The sequence below is a fragment of the Triturus cristatus genome, chromosome 5_2 (assembly GCF_964204655.1).
Source record: "Triturus cristatus chromosome 5_2, aTriCri1.1, whole genome shotgun sequence".
NCBI classification, from domain to species: domain Eukaryota; kingdom Metazoa; phylum Chordata; class Amphibia; order Caudata; family Salamandridae; genus Triturus; species Triturus cristatus.
Genome location: NC_140588.1, coordinates 1,001,636,263 through 1,001,654,629, shown reverse-complemented (window position 1 = coordinate 1,001,654,629; position 18,367 = coordinate 1,001,636,263). Strand labels below are relative to the sequence as shown.

General features: G+C 43.9%; 1 protein-coding gene across 2 annotated transcripts in view; it reads left to right on the top strand.

Moving 5' to 3' along the window:
- LOC146829570 (vascular endothelial growth factor receptor kdr-like) overlaps positions 1 to 18,367 on the top strand; it is a 579,398-nt gene that overhangs the window by 290,748 nt on the left and 270,283 nt on the right. For both annotated transcript variants that reach the window (XM_085608274.1, XM_085608273.1), the window contains exons 10-11: positions 4,249 to 4,405; positions 13,934 to 14,060. In XM_085608274.1, coding sequence (XP_085464400.1) covers positions 4,249 to 4,405; positions 13,934 to 14,060 — 284 coding nt within the window. The remainder of the gene's footprint in view (positions 1 to 4,248; positions 4,406 to 13,933; positions 14,061 to 18,367) is intronic.

Below are 18,367 nucleotides of genomic sequence, written 5' to 3'. Positions count from 1 at the left end.
TTTCCATGTTCATCTAAACTTTGGAGCTCAATGACTCTTCGCCTTCTGTACATCCTTTGAGGCCCCGAAAGCCTGTCTATCTTGCTGAACAATTTCCTTCTTTCTTCTGTCTTTGTTGCCGTTTTGTCACCACAACAAGATTATGGGAATATCTGGGCAGTAAAGTTTCTAAATCAAGTCAATGCCATGGCAGGATTCTTATAGTAAATTCAGTCCAGTGCAGGGTCCTTGAAGGGAAATCCACCCAAAGCAAGAGACTTATATTGAAATCAATCCCATGGCGGGCCCTTGTAGGGAAATCAGTCCCATGCAGGACCCGTGTAGGGAAATCAATCCCATGCAGGACCCATGTAGGGAAATCAATCCCATGCAGGGCCCTTAAAGGGAAATCCAACCAAAGCAGGATACTGATATTGAAATCAATCCCATACAGGTCCCTTGTAGGAAAATAAATCCGATGCCGGACCCTTGCAGGAAAATCAATGCAAAGCAGGAGCCTTACAGTGAAATCAATCCCATGCAGGACCCTTGTGGGGAAATCAATCCCATGCAGGACCCATGTAGGGAAATCAATCCCATGCAGGGCCCTTGTAGGAAAATAAATCCGATGCCGGACCCTTGCAGGAAAATCAATGCAAAGCAGGAGCCTTACAGTGAAATCAATCCCATGCAGGACCCTTGTGGGGAAATCAATCCCATGCAGGACCCTTGTGGGGAAATCAATCCCATGCAGGGTCCTTGAAGGGAAATCCATCCAAAGCAGGAGCCTTACAGTGAAATCAATCCCATGCAGGACCCTTGCAGGAAAATCAATGCAAAGCAGGAGCCTTACAGTGAAATCAATCCCACGCAGGACCCTTGTGGGGAAATCAATCCCATGCAGGACCCTTGTGGGGAAATCAATCCCACGCAGGACCCTTGTGGGGAAATCAATCCCATGCAGGACCCTTGTGGGGAAATCAATCCCATGCAGGACCCTTGTGGGGAAATCAATCCCATGCAGGGTTCTTGAAGGGAAATCCATCCAAAGCAGGATACTGATATTTAAATCAATCCCATGCAGGATACCTATATGGAAATTAATACCATGCAGGCATGTAAGAACCTTATCGTAAAATCAATCCCTTGCAGAACCCTTGTAGGTAAATCACATCCTTCCATGAGACTTATAGTGGTATCAATCCGATGCAGGACCTTTTAAAGGAAATCAATCCAAAACAGGTGATTTTTGGTGAAATCAGTCCCTTGCAGGAGCCGTATAGTGAAGTCAATCCCATGCAGGGTGTTGTAGGGAATTCAATACCATGCAGGAAACTTATAGTGACGCCAATCCCATGCAGGACCCATCTAGGGAAATCAATCCCATGCAACACCCGTGTAGGGAAATCAATCCCATGCAGGACCCGTGTAGGAAAATCAATCCCATGCAGGGCCCTTGTAGGGAAATCAAAACAAAGCAATGGACTTGTATTGAAATCAGTCCCACGCAGGACCCTTGTAGGGAAATCAATCCAATGCACAACACGTATTTGGAAATAAATACCATGCAGGAGATTTAAAGTGACATCGATCATAAGTAAAAGCCTTATAGTGAAATCAATCCCATGCAACACCTGTGTAGGAAAATCAATCCCATGCAGAACCCTTGTAGGGAAATCAATTCCACTCATGAGACTTATAATGACGTCAATGCCATGCGGGACCTTCAAAGGTAAATCATTCCAAAGCAGGAGACTTTTAGTGAAATCAGTCCCATGCAGGAGACTTATATTGAAGTCAATCCCATTGCAGAAACTTTGTAGGAATTTCAATACCACACAGCAGATTTATAGTGACACAAATCCTATGCAGGACCCATGTAGGGAAATCATTTCCATGCAGGAGATTTATAGTGACACCAATCCCATGTAGGACCCTTGTAGGGAAACCAATACCATGCAGGAGACATAGTGACACCAATCCCATGCAGGTCCCTTGTAGGGAAACCAATACATAAGGAAGAGCATTTTTGTGGAATCAGTCTCATGCATGACCTTTTGACCCTTCTAGGGAAAGCAAAACCACACAGGAGACTTATAGTGAAATCAATCATATGCAAGAGTGTTGTAGTGAAGTAAATCCCATGCAGGACCCTTCTGGAGACATCAATACAGTGCAGGGATCCTATAGTGAAAATTATCCTATGCAGGAACCTTATTAGATAGCACTTGCGGCTCGCATGACCCGCAAGAGGGCTGGTGAGGGGGTCACGCAGAGGTTCGCGCGGGGGTTGGGGGAGGGAATTTCTTTTTTTTAAATCTTACCTCACCGGGTCCCGCGCTGCCTCCGATCCCGCCCGGGTCCCGCATTTTCCTGCTGCTACAGGGGAACAGGAAGCAGGCATCCTCCCTCCCCTCTCCTAAGCCAACCACAATGCTGCAATGGCAGCATTGTGATTGGTGCGGACGGCGTCCAGCCGGGCGCCTGTAGGGGAGGCCATTTTCTCATGTAGGCTGCACGCAGCCTACATAGAGAAAATGGAGAGTGTGCATGACTGGCCGACCAAACTGTCAGGGCCCAGAGCATTGGGCAAGCCACTCCTAGCCCGACTCGTGCACCTGCCCGTCCCAACCAGGCATACCATTCTTCTTTCTCGCAGCGCGAGAAGCAGAATCATAAAATGGTATTTAAAATACCATTTTATGTTTCTGCTTCTCGCACTGCGAGAAAGCAGTGGGGCGACGCTCCTCCGTCCTAATGGAGGATCCACCCCGTTAGGTTGAAAATCTATGGCAAATGCAGAAATACTGCACAGAAAGAACCCAACAGCATTAAAGAGCAGCTTGCAGACTTCTGCGAAGTTGTGGACCTCTTGAGTTGGTGTGAAGCGTAAGCACATTGTGTCAAATTATGTTCTGTTATTCTGTGTTGTGTCACGTTGTACTAAGATACTTTAAAGTGTTGAGTTTTTGTGGTGTGTTGCAGGCATTCTGGGGGCCACTGTAGCTCTCAAGATATTGAGTCCTGTATATTTCCAAGATGGGAAGATAGGCCTCTAGTAGTTTTACCTTGATCACCTTGGTCATCTTACTTGCGCGCCGAAACGCGTTGTGTTTAACTGTAACTCCGTGTCTGTAATGCTGTGGTGTTCCTTTAAAATAAGACACTTTGGAGTTCACTTTTCTTTCCTGTCATGGGATGTGTGGACTTTGATGTTCTTTGAAATACAAAACAAATACTCATATATGATAAAATAAAATTAGACCTAATATAGGGTGGCTCTAAACCCTTCTCATACATAATATATCCATACCTTAATTCAACTTTTGACCTTCTGGTGATTTCTTTCCCACTTACAACAAATCCAGGCTCACTCACACTTAAACCGATCAATGAAAGACAGCCAACATAATCATATGTTTGGTATGTAGAACTTCTGTAAAACAGAAGTAAACTCCCTGGACGTTGTGGAGGTCATCAGAACAGGCCAACTTAATTTTTCAGCCTACACTCCTTGAAAACACACCAGAAAGCACCCTTCATTCGTCCTATTTATATTATACACGCATAGGGCATTAGTGATTTATAGACAATATTACTCATTTTTAAATTTATGTCATGGTTCAAGCGAAATCAGGGATCAGCATCGGTCAGTCGCTCAAGAATTGCATCTGGAATCAATATACTGGAATCAGCATGAAAGAGCTAATCCAATAATGACCGGGTGTTGACGGGTCCGCCGGCTCTCGATGACAGGACTTCTGTAGCCTTAACTTACTGCTGGAGAGGCAGTGTAGCTCTTGGCTTGCGGAAATGGAAAAACTGTCACTGCAATGGTGGGTGCAGTCAAAGAGGTCCTTCAAACTGTATGCGATTGTGCAAATTTCAGGACTTGTTTGTCCTGTGCCGTTTCTATTGCTTAATTTAACAAGTTTCTCTATTCAAAAATTAGCACCCTATCAAAACTGTCTTTCATAAATACTCATTTTAGGATATCCCGTGAAATATAAATGTCTATAAACTGCTTGTGAGCATCAGAAAAACTCAGGGCTCCAAAGATTTCAACACAATCTAAATATTTTTGGTTAGCAGTTGGTCTAGAGAAAAATTTGTATAAAAAAGTATGAATGAGACTTTTTGATCATTACTTTGAACATTTACGATGTTATGGAACTTATAGTTGAGAATTTTCTACAAGAAATGTGTAGGGTTGAGTACTGGAGTGACTAGATTCATAGTTCCCTTGGTCTCTTTTCCTTTCTCTTCCAGCCAAGCCTGTGATCTATGAAAAAGAGATTGACGTTGAGAAGATTGAGCCGGTCCTGCTGGGTACGGTGAAGAGCCTTCAGTGCACTGCCTACGGCATTCCGCCCGCCTCCATCCGCTGGGAGTGGCAGCCATGTTTTGTAACCCCCGCCAGTACACTGTAAGTCAAAGACAAGGGCTGTTCTGCCCGAAGCGATACCAGAACCAGGATGTTTAAAGTCAATTGCACATTGGGTTTATAATTGGAATTTTATCCCCCCTAAAACACTGGTAAAGGAAGCCATCTTCGTATATCCCTCTACATTATCCAGTATTCTGTTTAGAAATAAACAGAGGTTAGTATAGTTGGGCTTAGATCTGAGGTCAAATCTGAGAATCAAGAGGGGTGGGATAGGTGTGTGTTGCAGTACATAGTAAATGTGGTTACAAAATGTTGTTGCATCTTGGGGAGAGCCCAGTTAAAGGTCCTTAAAATCAATTTTAAAAAATCAATCAAAAAACATTTATAAAGTGTGCAGTTGGCAACAGGTGTCCCGGCCCTACAACTGGAATAAATAATTATTTAATTAAATAAGCATTCTGTTAATTTAAGGATCCATGTTAGTTTTTAGGCTTTTAGTTACATGCATAGCGGCTGCCGCTATAGTAAATCGGCAGGGCGGTGGGAGGTGGGAGACTAGGGGTTGGATTTTAAAAAATAAAATGAAAGGACTTACCAGCCGCTACGCGCCCACTGCCGGCCACCTCGTTGCTCCTCTGGTCCCGAAAGTGGATGGGCTTCACTTCACAGCCCCCCCCCCAATTCAGGTGCTGATCTCATGCTACAGCGAGCATGAGAGCAGCACCTGGATTGGCCTGAGCGAGCTGGTTTAACGCTCGCTCAGGCACAGAGAGCCTGCAGCTTTTCTCCAACCCGACTGTACAACACAGCTGGGTTGGAAAAACCTAAGTGCGCATGTCTGTTTGGCCTAACGCTGCCGGCCAAACTGACCTGTGCACTTATAAGTGCCTACCACGCCTCCCTACTGCCGACGTGATGATTGTCAGCATGGCCCCGCCCCCACCCTAACCTCAGCTCAGCTGGCAATAAGGTAAGAAAAATAAAATGATAATAAAATGGTTTTATTATCATTTTATTTTTAAGTGGGGCGGCGCTTCTCCGCCATAGTGGAGGAGCCGCCCCTGGTTAGCAGTAAAAAGACCATTTTTACATTCTGTTAAATCAAATATGTTTGCTCACTAAGTCACAGAGACTGGGTGATGTCGTTAAAAGAAAGCGTTCACCGTTTAAAAGAATACACATGATACCCCAACAGCCATATTTTATTTTACACCTTGGCCATCCTGGTAATATTATACAAATCAGGTAATGATTAAGGTTGTTAGGAAAAATGGCGTACGCATACAGTCAGAAATAAGTGGCCACCTCAAAAGCATGCTTCCACCCTTTTCAGCCTGGCATAATCTCCACCCATTATTAACCATAGAATCCACTGGAATACCAGTAGTTGTAAACCATCTCTTGGGCATCCCTGGAGGAACAATATATAAAATGCTATGAATGGCGCATTGCCGTCCCTTATGCACGCAGCGTTGCCAGTGTAGCTTGTAGTTTGGAACCATGTGTGGATGCAGTGCTGCTAGGAGGAAGGGGTTTGCTATCATGCATGGGGTATGCATGTGTTTGGAGTGTGTGAGGCAAGAGTGATGCGTATGTTATTTCAAGGCTGGTTCTTAAGCCTGTATGCTAAAAGGAGTGGTGTTGATTGAACTGCAAGTGGTTTGCATGGCGTGATTGGTGTTGCAGGTGTCTAATCTCTGGCTCTGGTAGCAAATTTCAAAGTAGAGTAATTTGACATGATGCAGAGACACGTTTTGAAGATGAGAGACCCCCGCATTCATAGTTTGAGTACACAACATAGGCATCACCATCTCAGAGGGTCTGGAACCTGTGTGCACCAACAGTTTGAAATTTCTTAGGATATAGCCATGGATTCTGTGGTGGTACCCTTTAAGGATCTATTGACTACAATGATGTTCGCTCTGTGGTAAAACTAACATTGTGGTAGTAACGTGAAGTGCCAGTGACAAGCCAAAGGCTCTCCAGACGAATATATGACGTTACAAAGCAAACAATTACAACACACTTTTACAATGCATTTTTTACATTGCAACTACCATTACATTGCATGATTTTACAACGCATGGCATTACAAAGCATAGTACTTTTAGGGCAAAAGTAGGGTAAGTGTTGCATACTGTAGGGGTAAAAATTACTATTCCTACTCCAGTTAGTGCAACAGTAGGGAAAGTGTTGGATAGTGTAGGGGTAAAAATTACTATTCCCATCCACCCCAAAACCCATACCCACCCTAAAACTAAAAAATCTTCAGTACTTACCTTATAATGCGTTGCAATGGTATGCGTTGTAATGTCATTCGTTGTAGTGACATGCACTGTAATGACATGCATTGTAATGGCATGCGATGTAAAGGCAGTTGCGTTGTAACAGTTGCGTTGTAAAAGCAGTGCGATGTAATGACTGAGTTGTAATGGATGTTTCCCCTCCAGACTAATAATGGACCCTCGTTCAACCACATCAGGGAGTTAGAGCACAGGCTAAATGGATAAATCAAACAGGCACATCCTTACTTCAATCACACAACTTAGTAAAAGTGTTGGTTGGCAGCGAAGATCCCAGTGAGTTTGAATGTTAGGAGGAAAGCGGTCCACAGCCATTGTGGGATCCCCCAAAGTGTGGTGCATCAGCGTTGAACTAGAGGAGCAACACATTCTTCAGGAGCGGATTCTACGGCCATCATGATTGTGTGTCCCGAACTGGATGTAGGAATGAGGGTACAAAGACTGTATAAAATGCCATAGCCAAGGCACAGTCAGGTAGGAGTTCCCATCTCACAGAGGGCCACAACTGAGTTTAAACAATGGATGATCAAATAGATCTCTTATGGAACGATGTCTGTTCTACCAGCAGTAGATACTGCTTTAGGCCTACATGGCCAGCAGAGAGACTTACACCATACTCACAACTCATTATTCCGAGAAGAATAGATCAAAGCAATCAGTTTGGCTGGGTGGTCTGGCAATCACTGTATTATACAGTAACTGGAGTTATGGAGCGCTTACTATCCCTGACGAGGCGCTGAATCGCTTTACGCTGAGTAGCACGCTACTTCATAATCCAAGATAAGTGTGATTTATTTTTTTATATAATACTGCAAACCACCTTGCTCATAGAGAATAATGAGTAGTGAAAGATAGAAATGGGTGATAAAACCCATTTGTTAGAGAAAGACTCCTCTTTTAATCTGAGGGCACGTTCTCTTTGAGAAGGAGGGAGGTATTTTCCGGAAGCTCCCATCTGTATCAATTTCACAACTTTTTGCATCATTCCTTGTTTTTTCAGTGTTGATTAGCTTCTTATTTTTTAAATTAATAAAATTGATCAAAGATCCTACATACTTGTGAATATACATACATGTACATGTTTATACATATTGCACACAAATATTAATTTCCTTTATTTTTTCCATAGAAAATGCAATTATTTCAGTTTTTTCCGTAGTTTAGTGTTGTCTTCAGTGTCAAGGAGCTTATTCTTCCTTACAGAAGTGCAGTTCATTGTACGGAATGAACGCATTATGTTGCGCTAGATGATGTAGCGTGTCCGAAAGGGGATCTTGGAAATGGAAGGTCAATGGAATATTTTGTCTGGCAGGGACTTCGTTTCCTTTGTTTAAACTCCTGCAATCAGAGCTTCCCATGGGAGGTGCCTTGGCATCACGCGCTTTGACCCCAGTGATTGTTGCGTCTCTACCGGTGATCACCGATCTGAAATCCATGCGCCTAGCACTCAACCCTTATCACCCGCACTCAGCTGCAGAATTCCTGATGCAAAAATCTGAACTTCCCAAGACGGAGCAACAGACAGCTGTGGATGTCGGAGAGTAGTGGAAATTGAAGTGTCACACTCGAGAGGCTGAGGCTTCTACTGGTCCTTTGGGGATTATCCAGTGATGGTTGAACCCCTAACCCCTCCCCGGCAAGTCAATCACTACAATTTAGGGCCTAATTACGATGCGGTCGGAAATTGCTCCGACCGCATCATAATATTCCTGTCGGATTCCTTTCTGACCAACCCATTATGATGTAGTTGGTCGGAAAGGAAAGGAAACCGAACGGGCTTTTCGACTGGCTTCCGATGGGCTCGAAGAAATTGCGATGTCGGGTTCACACAGCCTTTCTGTGCCAGCCTTTCCGACACAGAAAGACTGTTGGAACTCGAACTTGGGGGCCCCCAGCAGGGCCCCCTTTAGTGCACAGCCTCTGATTGGAATCCAAGGGTGCACCTATAGTGCCCTCCTGTTGATCCCTGACCCTTGTGGCAGGCACCTTGAGGTGCCCTCCACGAGGTACATGGATGGACTGCACCTCGCATTTTACAATGGGAGCATGCATTCTGGACGGAATGCATGCTCCCTTGTAAAGTATGGGAGTGCAACCAAACAGTGCTCAGTCATATCCTAATTGGTTGGTCGGGACCGCCGACTGGGTGTTGGTCAGTCCCTTGACTGAGACGATGTCGGGCAGAGGAAACTCCTGACATCGTAATTAGGCCCTTAGTTTCGCAAAGTGCACTGTTCCATGCTACACTATGTTATGCTATGCTAGGCGATCTATAAAGTGTATAGCGACCCATAGGCATCCCAGCGCTAGTTAAGAAAGAAATGTTCCACTAAGGCCAAAAGGTGTCACCTGGAGGGTCAAGTCTGAAAAAAACAGGTTTTGAGGAGTTTTTGAAAGCACAGCTTTGTCCATGGATGCGATAGTTAAAGGGATGCAATTCAAAAGTTGGCCGCATTGAGGCAAAAAGACCGCCCTCCACTTCTGGCTCTTCTGATGATGGGACAGTGGTCCAATGGGAGTTGCTGGATCTAAGTAGCCTTCTAAGGGTATAGGGGGTTTCAAGCTGGTGAAGGATGGGAGGACCCCACACATGTAAGACTCTATGTGCAATGCTTAAGGCTTTGAATTCATTTGTTTGGGCAACTGGAAGCCACTGGGGCTCCACCAAACCTTGTCTGCTGACTCAGACTTAGGGATACATAACAACATGTGTGCAGCAACATTCTGCTTGACTTGTAATTTTTGAGTGAGCCAGTAGAGAAAGAATCAATGCCTGGACTACCAGCGTGCTCGCAGACCGGGGGAGCAGAGGCAGGATCTTGCACAACATATGCAAGATTCTGAAGCATCTGGCTGATAGTTTGGTGGCCGGGGTTTCCATAGAAATGGATTTCTCAAGCCTAACCGCCAAATGTTTTATTTCCAGTTTTGGGGCTGGGGAGGGGGCCGAGACATACCTCCCAGCCTAATGCCAATTGAGGAGAAGGATTATGCCTGAGGATCATAAGCTCCGCCTTTGCTCCATTCATCTTAAGACAGGATCTATTCATCCAGCTGGCTCCTAGCTCCAAACATGGTCCCAGGGCCGGAACTGAGGGATCTAGGTCAGGGGTGAGCGAGAAAACCAGCTGGGTGTCATACGCGTAGGAGACTATAGAAATCCCAAAGGGAGTAGCGATAGCAGCAAGTGGTTGTAGATACCTGTTAAACAACATAGGAAGAAGAGATGACCCTGCGGAATCATCTCCATATGCTTAGCAAAATAGTTCCTTTGCTTGCGCGGCCCAGCACAAGATAGACACACCTGGGCTACCGTAATGGCATGTATATAAGCCCACTCAAAAAAGTTGTAGAACTATCTGCAATGAGTCATAAACAGCATAGCGACACCTGCTGCCACTTAAATGAAAACAACAGGGCCCTGTGGACATATGTGGCTATATAGCAAACATGGACGGATATGACCATACCTTTAGATTATACCAGTGTGGCTGTATGAAGTGTTTGCTACTTGCAAACTAATGTTGATAACCAAACTTGTATCAGGTGATGGCTTCTTCATGAAGATCAGGTTTTGATGGGAACATTCTGAATTGTGCATAGGGGCTCTGGCCGATCAGCCCTGCTCAGCCTTGCTGAGGACCAAACATGACTTTGACAAAGATAGAGGTGGAAGAAATTAACATCTTACTTGAAGAGTTTCGCCACGGTGACAAACGTCGCAATTTCCCGCAGTTAAAAGCTTGACATTTCCACAAGACTTCAACTGCGGGTGAAATGAGTGACTGATATCCCTTTCCAGTCACTCTCCAAGAGTGTTAGTGGTTTCACACCCTGAAGTCATAACCCGTCCATTCCCTCAGGAGAGGCCATTACTCACCAGCCATGAGGCTGGTCTCTGTCTGTGTCAAGATGAAGGATACATGAGCAGCCCCTGCACGGGCGGCTTGCAAGCTCGACTTTGCTGCTCATCAGGCGAGCTTGCCCTGACTTTAAGGTTCCCAGTTTCCCACTGATATAATCCATGGAGTGCACCAGCTTTATTAATCTTTTAGTTGAGTACATTCTATGGGCCCAGTTCCCTGATTAACCAAACTTATTACCTCGTTCTTTACTAATTTTCCATCCTCAAAGCTGAAAAGGCCTTTCTTATACAGAGGCAAATGGCTGCAGCCTTATTTAAAAAACCTTCCCTAAATCAGGAGCTTCCACGTAGATGGAGGAGGGACAGACAGAACGACCCCAGAGGTCCATTTAGATTAACTCTATATGAATTGATCTTATGTGTTCATCCTGAGCTTCTGGCGCTGATCTGGGATGTACCCGGGCCTCTCCACGTCTCGATCAATAGTGATCCTATTCAGATGTTGTATTGATGAATGAAAATGGTGCTTGGCCCCAATGTCGTAAGGTTTGGTAAACTGCAAAGAAACTGTGCATGACCTCTTTGCCTCAATAGCTACCAATGAAATGTCTGATCATTTTTAAAGGTTTTATCAATAACACAAGTGATCTGCAAGAAATGACCTGACTCGCTTCAACAGCACAATTCCTCTGTGTGTTCATACCTGCTAGGGCACTGTATTCCCAAGAAAAAAAATTCTGGTCACTCCAAAAATCTATATATTCAGAGATGTACATTCTCCAGCGGTCTCACACCTTCATGGAGGTAACACCCTGCTGATAGGTGTACTGGATTCCACAACACCCCTCAACAAAGCACCCTCCAGGCAGCAGCCCACCCAATCATAGGTCTATATACATTTGACAGGGTCATACCAACTCTCAGTGAAGTTCATTGGCTTCCACTATCAGACACCTTCAAGATGTGCTGCTTCGTTTACAAAGCTCTGCTCACTAAGATCCCACCTTCTATACTTGGTCACCAGCATCAGAATCTATGGTGGCGCGCGTGCGACTTGCAGAGCAGCAACCACACTAGACTGAAACCCAAGACATCCTAGAAGAGGAAACCAGACAGCAAGCCTTTTCCCAATATATCCTGAGAATCTCCAACAAGATTCAACTCCAAAACCAACAAGCCGTCTCCCTCCTCTTCATCCTCAAACAAAGGAAAGCATTTTCTTTGACTGACATCTCACTGCTTTTTAAGGTCTTCCAACTGACCACTCCTCTCCATCCCCTCTAGAGTTCTTCTCTTGTTAAATGTGTGCATGTATTTATTTGGGGTATTTGTAAAACCCGCTATTACACTGCGTATTGGATGCCATGGCTTCTAGGGCCATGAGCATGTCACTGAATAGCATACACTACAGACTAGTCAGTGGGTAGATCCAATACATACATTTTGAGATGTTTTCTGAAGTTGAGCACCCTTGAGTTAGGAGTAAGCAGTTCCGGGCATTAGCTGTGAGCATCAGGAGGGATCTACTTCCTAGGCAATCTCGTCAGTAGCATGCAACGATAACCAGGTTGGCCATTGAAGAAATTAAGGATGTGTTGAGTTTGAAGCACAGACAATTATGGCATACATAGCAAGGAGAAGACCCACTGAGTGTATTATGACAAAGGCGTTAAAGCTTTGAATATGCACCATTTATGAAAGAGTAGTCAGTGAAGAGAGACCACGGAAGAAGATATAGGAGTTCCTTTGCTATACCTGAGAATAAGATGAGCAGCGGCATTTTATGTTTGCTGAAGACTGTCCGTAAGACCTATTGGTAAACTGTGAAGAGGGAACTGCAGTAACCCAAATGCAAGAAGACAAGCGTTCGGACAACTTTTTTCTTGTGATTAGTATCTAGGAGCAGGACCATTTTCGTGAGTACACAAAGCATGAAGAAACGAGTGTCAACTCGTGCTGTAAACATAAAGTGGGCATAGATGATGCGAGGGTACTTGCAGACTTCGCAGAGGTTCTAGCTCTGAGGCCCAGCAACTGTGAGTCCTGATAGATTGCTTTTCAAAGAACACTAGTTTGGTCCTCTCCATATTCAGTTTCAAAGGTGTTCATCCAACATGGCTGTGTCACACACATGCATTCTTTGAAACTGGATTAGACGTGGTTTGTGGTCCCATGCACCGTGGCCTTGGTTGCTTGCTGCCTGCATGTAAAGAAGAAATATATGGTTGAATCAAAGAAACACTGTTTCCCTGTTAGGAATACTTTTGTCAGGTGTGTACCCAACTGGAACTATGGGAGCAAATCAAGACTAACAGTTCCTGAACAAAAATGTAAAATGATAGCCCTGAATTGGAAACGTCTTACTCCGGCAACATGTAGTGAGGTGGCAACCTTAAATGGACTATAGCTCTCCATTTTATCCTTGAGGTAAACTGGTGGAATCATTTTCAGATATTAATCGTCCTCCCTCATGCCTTCAACACAATCTTGCTGCTAATTTGGATACAAAACTAAGACTTCAGAAGTGAGGAAACTGAATTCAAATTTCTTCTCAGCAAGCATTAGCCATGCCGCTGCGTGTTCATCCTCCTCCAGGCACTGCTTTCTTTGCAAAGGTGTACACTTGGTCAAGTACCACCTGGGATTATGCTGTAAACAGGGATGATTCTAGCATATACTGAGACCTAAAAGAGGGACTAACTTTTGGACACATTTAGTTGAGGTCTCTGATACCTCTCGTGCACATTAGGCCTACAGAGACTGCAGCAAAAGGCTCCTGCGCCACAGACACTCAGGACCAGATGTACGAAGCTTTTTTAAGACGTGAACTGCCCGATTCGCAGATTTGCGCAATTTGCGACCAAAAAAAAAACAATTTCCTATGTACCAAACCCTTATTTTGCGATTCGTTAACCTATTACAGAATCGCAAATTCGGTTTGCGATTCGGTATTAGGAAAAGGACGTGTTTAGGACATCCCTTCCTAATAGCGACTCACAGGGGTATGTGTGAATGTTTCGCGACTGAAATGCGGTCCCTATGGGGCTCAAATCGGGCCTGCCTCTTGAATATTAATGAGGTAGGTCTATTTGCGACCCACTGCGAATCGCAAACTGTGTACAACACACTGTCGTACATAGCTGTTTGCGATTACCTAATAGCCAATCACAAGAATTAGCTATTAGTAATCGCAAACAGAAACATATGTACATCTGGCCCTTAGCCCAGTTCTGCGGTTCATCTGCTCAAGAGTTTGAACACAGTCCGTGGCTCCTGAACAGTGCCATGAGTAGCTTCGGGTACATATTAAACAAAGGGGGGGCTTCATTGTAATATTTGTGGGCATCTAAATAAGTAGCAATGGTAGATTATGTTTCTCGTTTCATTCCCCTTCTACAGGTGCCACGTTGAGAATAAAAGCCAGAGAATTGAAGTTATTGCCAACAGCTCGCACACGGACCAGCCTCTAACGAACATGATCACCAGTATTGAGCAAGCCACCGTAGCTCATGATGGAAGGAACAAGGTCAGTCTCTTGGTAGCTACAAACCCTCATGGCCTTCTGTGTATAGAGAATCCCGCTGATGACTTCAGTTACTAAGCGCTCTGTCCCCGCTCTCGGCCAGATCCGTTGCCATGAATTGTAGGATCTTAAACCCATTGTCACCCTCTCTCTCCAGTGGTGGTTGCCGCCAATCTAAAGTGGTGGGACAGCACGGGAGCGTTATGTGAATAAAAATGATTAAAAGACTTACTTGCCGCTGCCACTGCCGGCTGCCTGGGTGCTCCTCTTGGCAGTCCATGGGTCACAGAGCACAGGCTCTCCACCCAATCCAGACGCTGCTCTCATGCTATACCTTTCATAAGAGAAGCACTGGGATTAGCCTGAGTGGGCTGGTCTGGCGCTCGCTCAGGCACTGTGCCTTTTCTCCACCCGGCTGTGCAACACAGCTGGGTGGATTGTTTTATTTTAATTTTATTTATCATCTGCTGGCTCTGAGCAGTGGGGCAATGCTCCTCCACCATTACGGAGGAGCCACGCCTGCCAATCTCTTTTCATCCCCCTTTCCCTCCCTTTGTCAGGTTGGTCCTTTCACTATTTCTCTCACTTTTCACAATTCCCACTCACACAAGAGCTCCCTCTTCTTCTGCCATTGCCTCTACTTAACCCGTCTCTCACTGTCCTGCATTCAATGTTTCTCTGTCTCTCCAACTCTCCCTTCATCTCAACCACCTAAGCCTCTCTCACTTCCTCTCGTCTATTCCTCTGCCAGATTTCCCCCACATCCACAACACGCCTTGTTCTCTCTACTCATACCCCCGCATGTGATATTAATATAAACTCATCTCTGACCTCTACTAGCTACTTCCTATCTAGCCAAACACTGAGATGATTCTATGCAGAATGTAACAAGCATTGGCATAGCCAATAGGTTTCGCCTTTGGGACCTTATAAGTGTTTAGCCATGCAACAGTTGCATAACTAAATACTTATAAGGTCCCAAAAGCGAGACCTATTGGCTATGCGGCCGCGAAAGTGAAAGTGATCGCGGTAAAGCGTGGCACTCGCGCCCGCGCACTTTCACTGTAGCTCTAGGCTGGCCTGGTAGCACTTTTTGGAGCCCTCTCAATAAGTCTCATGCGCTGGGTCAGGCGAGACGTAAAAATTGTTGTAAGGTGCACTGCAATTAAAGGTAACGAAAGATGTGTCTTTATACATCTAGTGTTAGCCAACACCTTTTCATATTACTAAACGTATAGATAGACAGACAGACAGACGGACGGATGGATGGACGGACAGATGGATGGATGGATAGATGGACTTACTGATATGTATATATATATATATATATATATATATATATATATATATATATATATATATATATATATATATATATATATATATATATATATATATATATTCACTTAAAAAACCATAGGTTTCACACAGGTTATAGTCAGGTGGATATTTCACTCGTAAAAAAACAATGAAATTCCAACGTTATAGTTAGTTCAGATAACTATAACTCGCGTGCCCGCAATCCACTGCTCATGACGTCACATATTACATCACTCATGACATGGTCAGTGGCATCACTAATGACATCACTGATGATATCATCCTTGTGATAGAGTGGCGGTCGCGCGAGTTATAGTTATCTGAACTAACTATAACGAGGGAATTTCATTGGTTTTTTACGAGTGAAATATCCACCTAACTATAACCTGTTTGAAACCTATGGTTTTTTAAGTGAATTTGCAAGGTTTTTTAAATGCTAATTCCTAACTATAACGTGTGTGAAACCTATGGTTTTTTAAGTGAATTTGTACGGTTTTTTAAATGCTAAGTTATGTATTTATTTATTTATTTATTTATTTATTTATTTTTCAAGGTTTTTCACCGTGCGCGCACCGTGCGCGCACCCCGCAATTTTTAAAAAAAAAAAAAAAATGTTTTTTGCCCCTTGGGGGTCCTTCTGTGATATATATATTATCTACTGGCGACCGCCACTAGATAATATAGATATATATACGCGTTATGCCTTTTCTGCCTCAAATAAATGACTGCAACAAGCACGGTTGGTGTGGCCTGTCTCACGCTGCGGAGAGGCGCGTGTGTCCTGCGGTATTTATAAGGTGTCTGACACACCTATTAACAGGCTCCGACCCGAGAGGTGGAGGCTCTCCTTTTGTCAGAACTTCTTTTCATGGATCGGATCCAAAATAGGAGAGCCCGCCGACTGCAATATTGAGCATTGACCAAAATGGATGGAAGGGCCCCGCGTGAGGCCCGCTTCTACTTGGGAAGATGAACACTGTAGCAGCCAGGGTTTGCATCAGGGAGTTCCCTCTGCACTTCGTGCTATCAAGCATCTGTTTTTGAAGGCAAGTAGCAAACTGGATTGAAATTGGTGGTAGCAGATCTGACTCGTTGTTCGACACTGTGACCCTGTGATATGGCCATAAAACGGAACTATTCCAATAAAGGCATAACATATACATTGAGTACACGGAGGAAGCGAGTTTAAAGTTTTGCCAAAATAGACATTGAATCACTGAGTGGGTGACAAGCGGCAGAAGAAATGCATTATGGATGTTGTAGGAGGAGTGACTACATTATAAGAGAACGGAAAAGTGAAATGAATTAAGCAGAGATGAAAGACAGTGATTGAAATAGACTTCATTTTTGAGGCTTTCAACCTGAACTGAATAATGAAAAATGTGTACTTTTTTCATCTCTGAGTTAAAGAAACTTGTTTCAATGTGTATGCTAACTGCCACTTTAAATTCAACTCGAGGGCATTAGTCCCTTTTCAATGTTTAAAGTTACGTCTTGTTTCTATTTAAAGCTGACGATTCCACCGTTCGAATGCCTGCATATGATTAAGACTCATTGGAGTTGAAACGCGTTATGCCTTTTCTGCCTCAAATAAATGACTGCAAAAAGCACGGTTGGTGTGGCCTGTCTCACGCTGCGGAGAGGCGCGTGTGTCCTGCGGTATATATATATATATATATATATATATATTACCTACTGGCGGTCGCCAGTAGGTAGTTATAGTTAGGACCACGTTTCCATAGGAAATCCGCAACATTCTATTTTGAATAACTTTGGCGCCGGTCGACGAATCCTCGCGAATTTTTCAAAATAGGTGGGGCGCTACGCTCCGCTCCTACCCTGAAAGTCTCGGGGGGATTCGTCAAGCAGGGGCTGAGATAAAAGGGGGGTCCCAAAACGCGTTTTTCCCATGCATTTTTCCATAGGACCTTTAGACACAGCTACAGCCCGAACGGCTGAACAGAATTACTTGAAATTTGGCAGAGAGGTAGCCATAAGGTCAAGGAAGTGCCTTTTGCAGGTCTGGTGTAAATCTGTTCAGTATTTCCTGAGAAAATAGCATTTAAAAGCATATATATATGTGGGCGGAGCCTAACCACAAATCTCATCCTGAGATCTGATTGGCTGTCAGCACTTCATCCAAGAAGTGTTGGCAGCCATCTTGGGACCAATATACATGATAGCACCTCATTAAAAAGCATTGTAGTTAATAGAAGGTTTTAAGACTTTAGTTACATTATAAATCATTTGTTGATGGTACCATACTCATTTTAGGAATTGTGGTATGTTCTAAGGTGATTTCACCATGTGAAAAAGCCTTCTGCTGGGATATCATGATTGAGAGAAAAATATTTTCTCATGCTTTTACCACAGAGGTTTGGAAGGTGATCTATAAGCTAAACTGAGAGCTTATTTTCTGTAAATTCACATTATCTTTCTCAGTCATGTGAGAATGAAGTCTGACATTCTCAGTAAAACATGTACATCCAACAAGGGCAGAGACTGTCAGTTGATTCCTTTGTGTTCTACTGCAGCTTCCCAGAGTGTTCCAAAGAACTACTAGAGCGCTAACAGTCCTACCTATGATAAACGTATGGCACACCTGAAGCCATCTTGCTTGGAATAAAGTGGTAACTCTTAAAACATTTAATTTCAAAAGGAACAAAATGAGGGGGTTCATTTTTCCATAAAAAGTATGATTAGTGCTGCAGAAAGAAAAATTAGGGCACATTTTGAGTGACTTCTCAAATCCTCTTCTATTTCATTAAAAAATTCTGACATGCAGACTGAAACATGCACTTTCAATACCAGCAGCAGTTTTCCCTGGTGAGCAGTAGCTTTACTACAGTGATCTAATGAGCAAAAAGAGTGCTAACATTCTGAATTTATGGCAAATGTGTGACACATCTGAATGCCTTCTTGATGGAATCAAAGTATAAAACTGAAAGTATTTCCTACTGAGGAGACTGCAGTAAATGAGGAAATTAGGA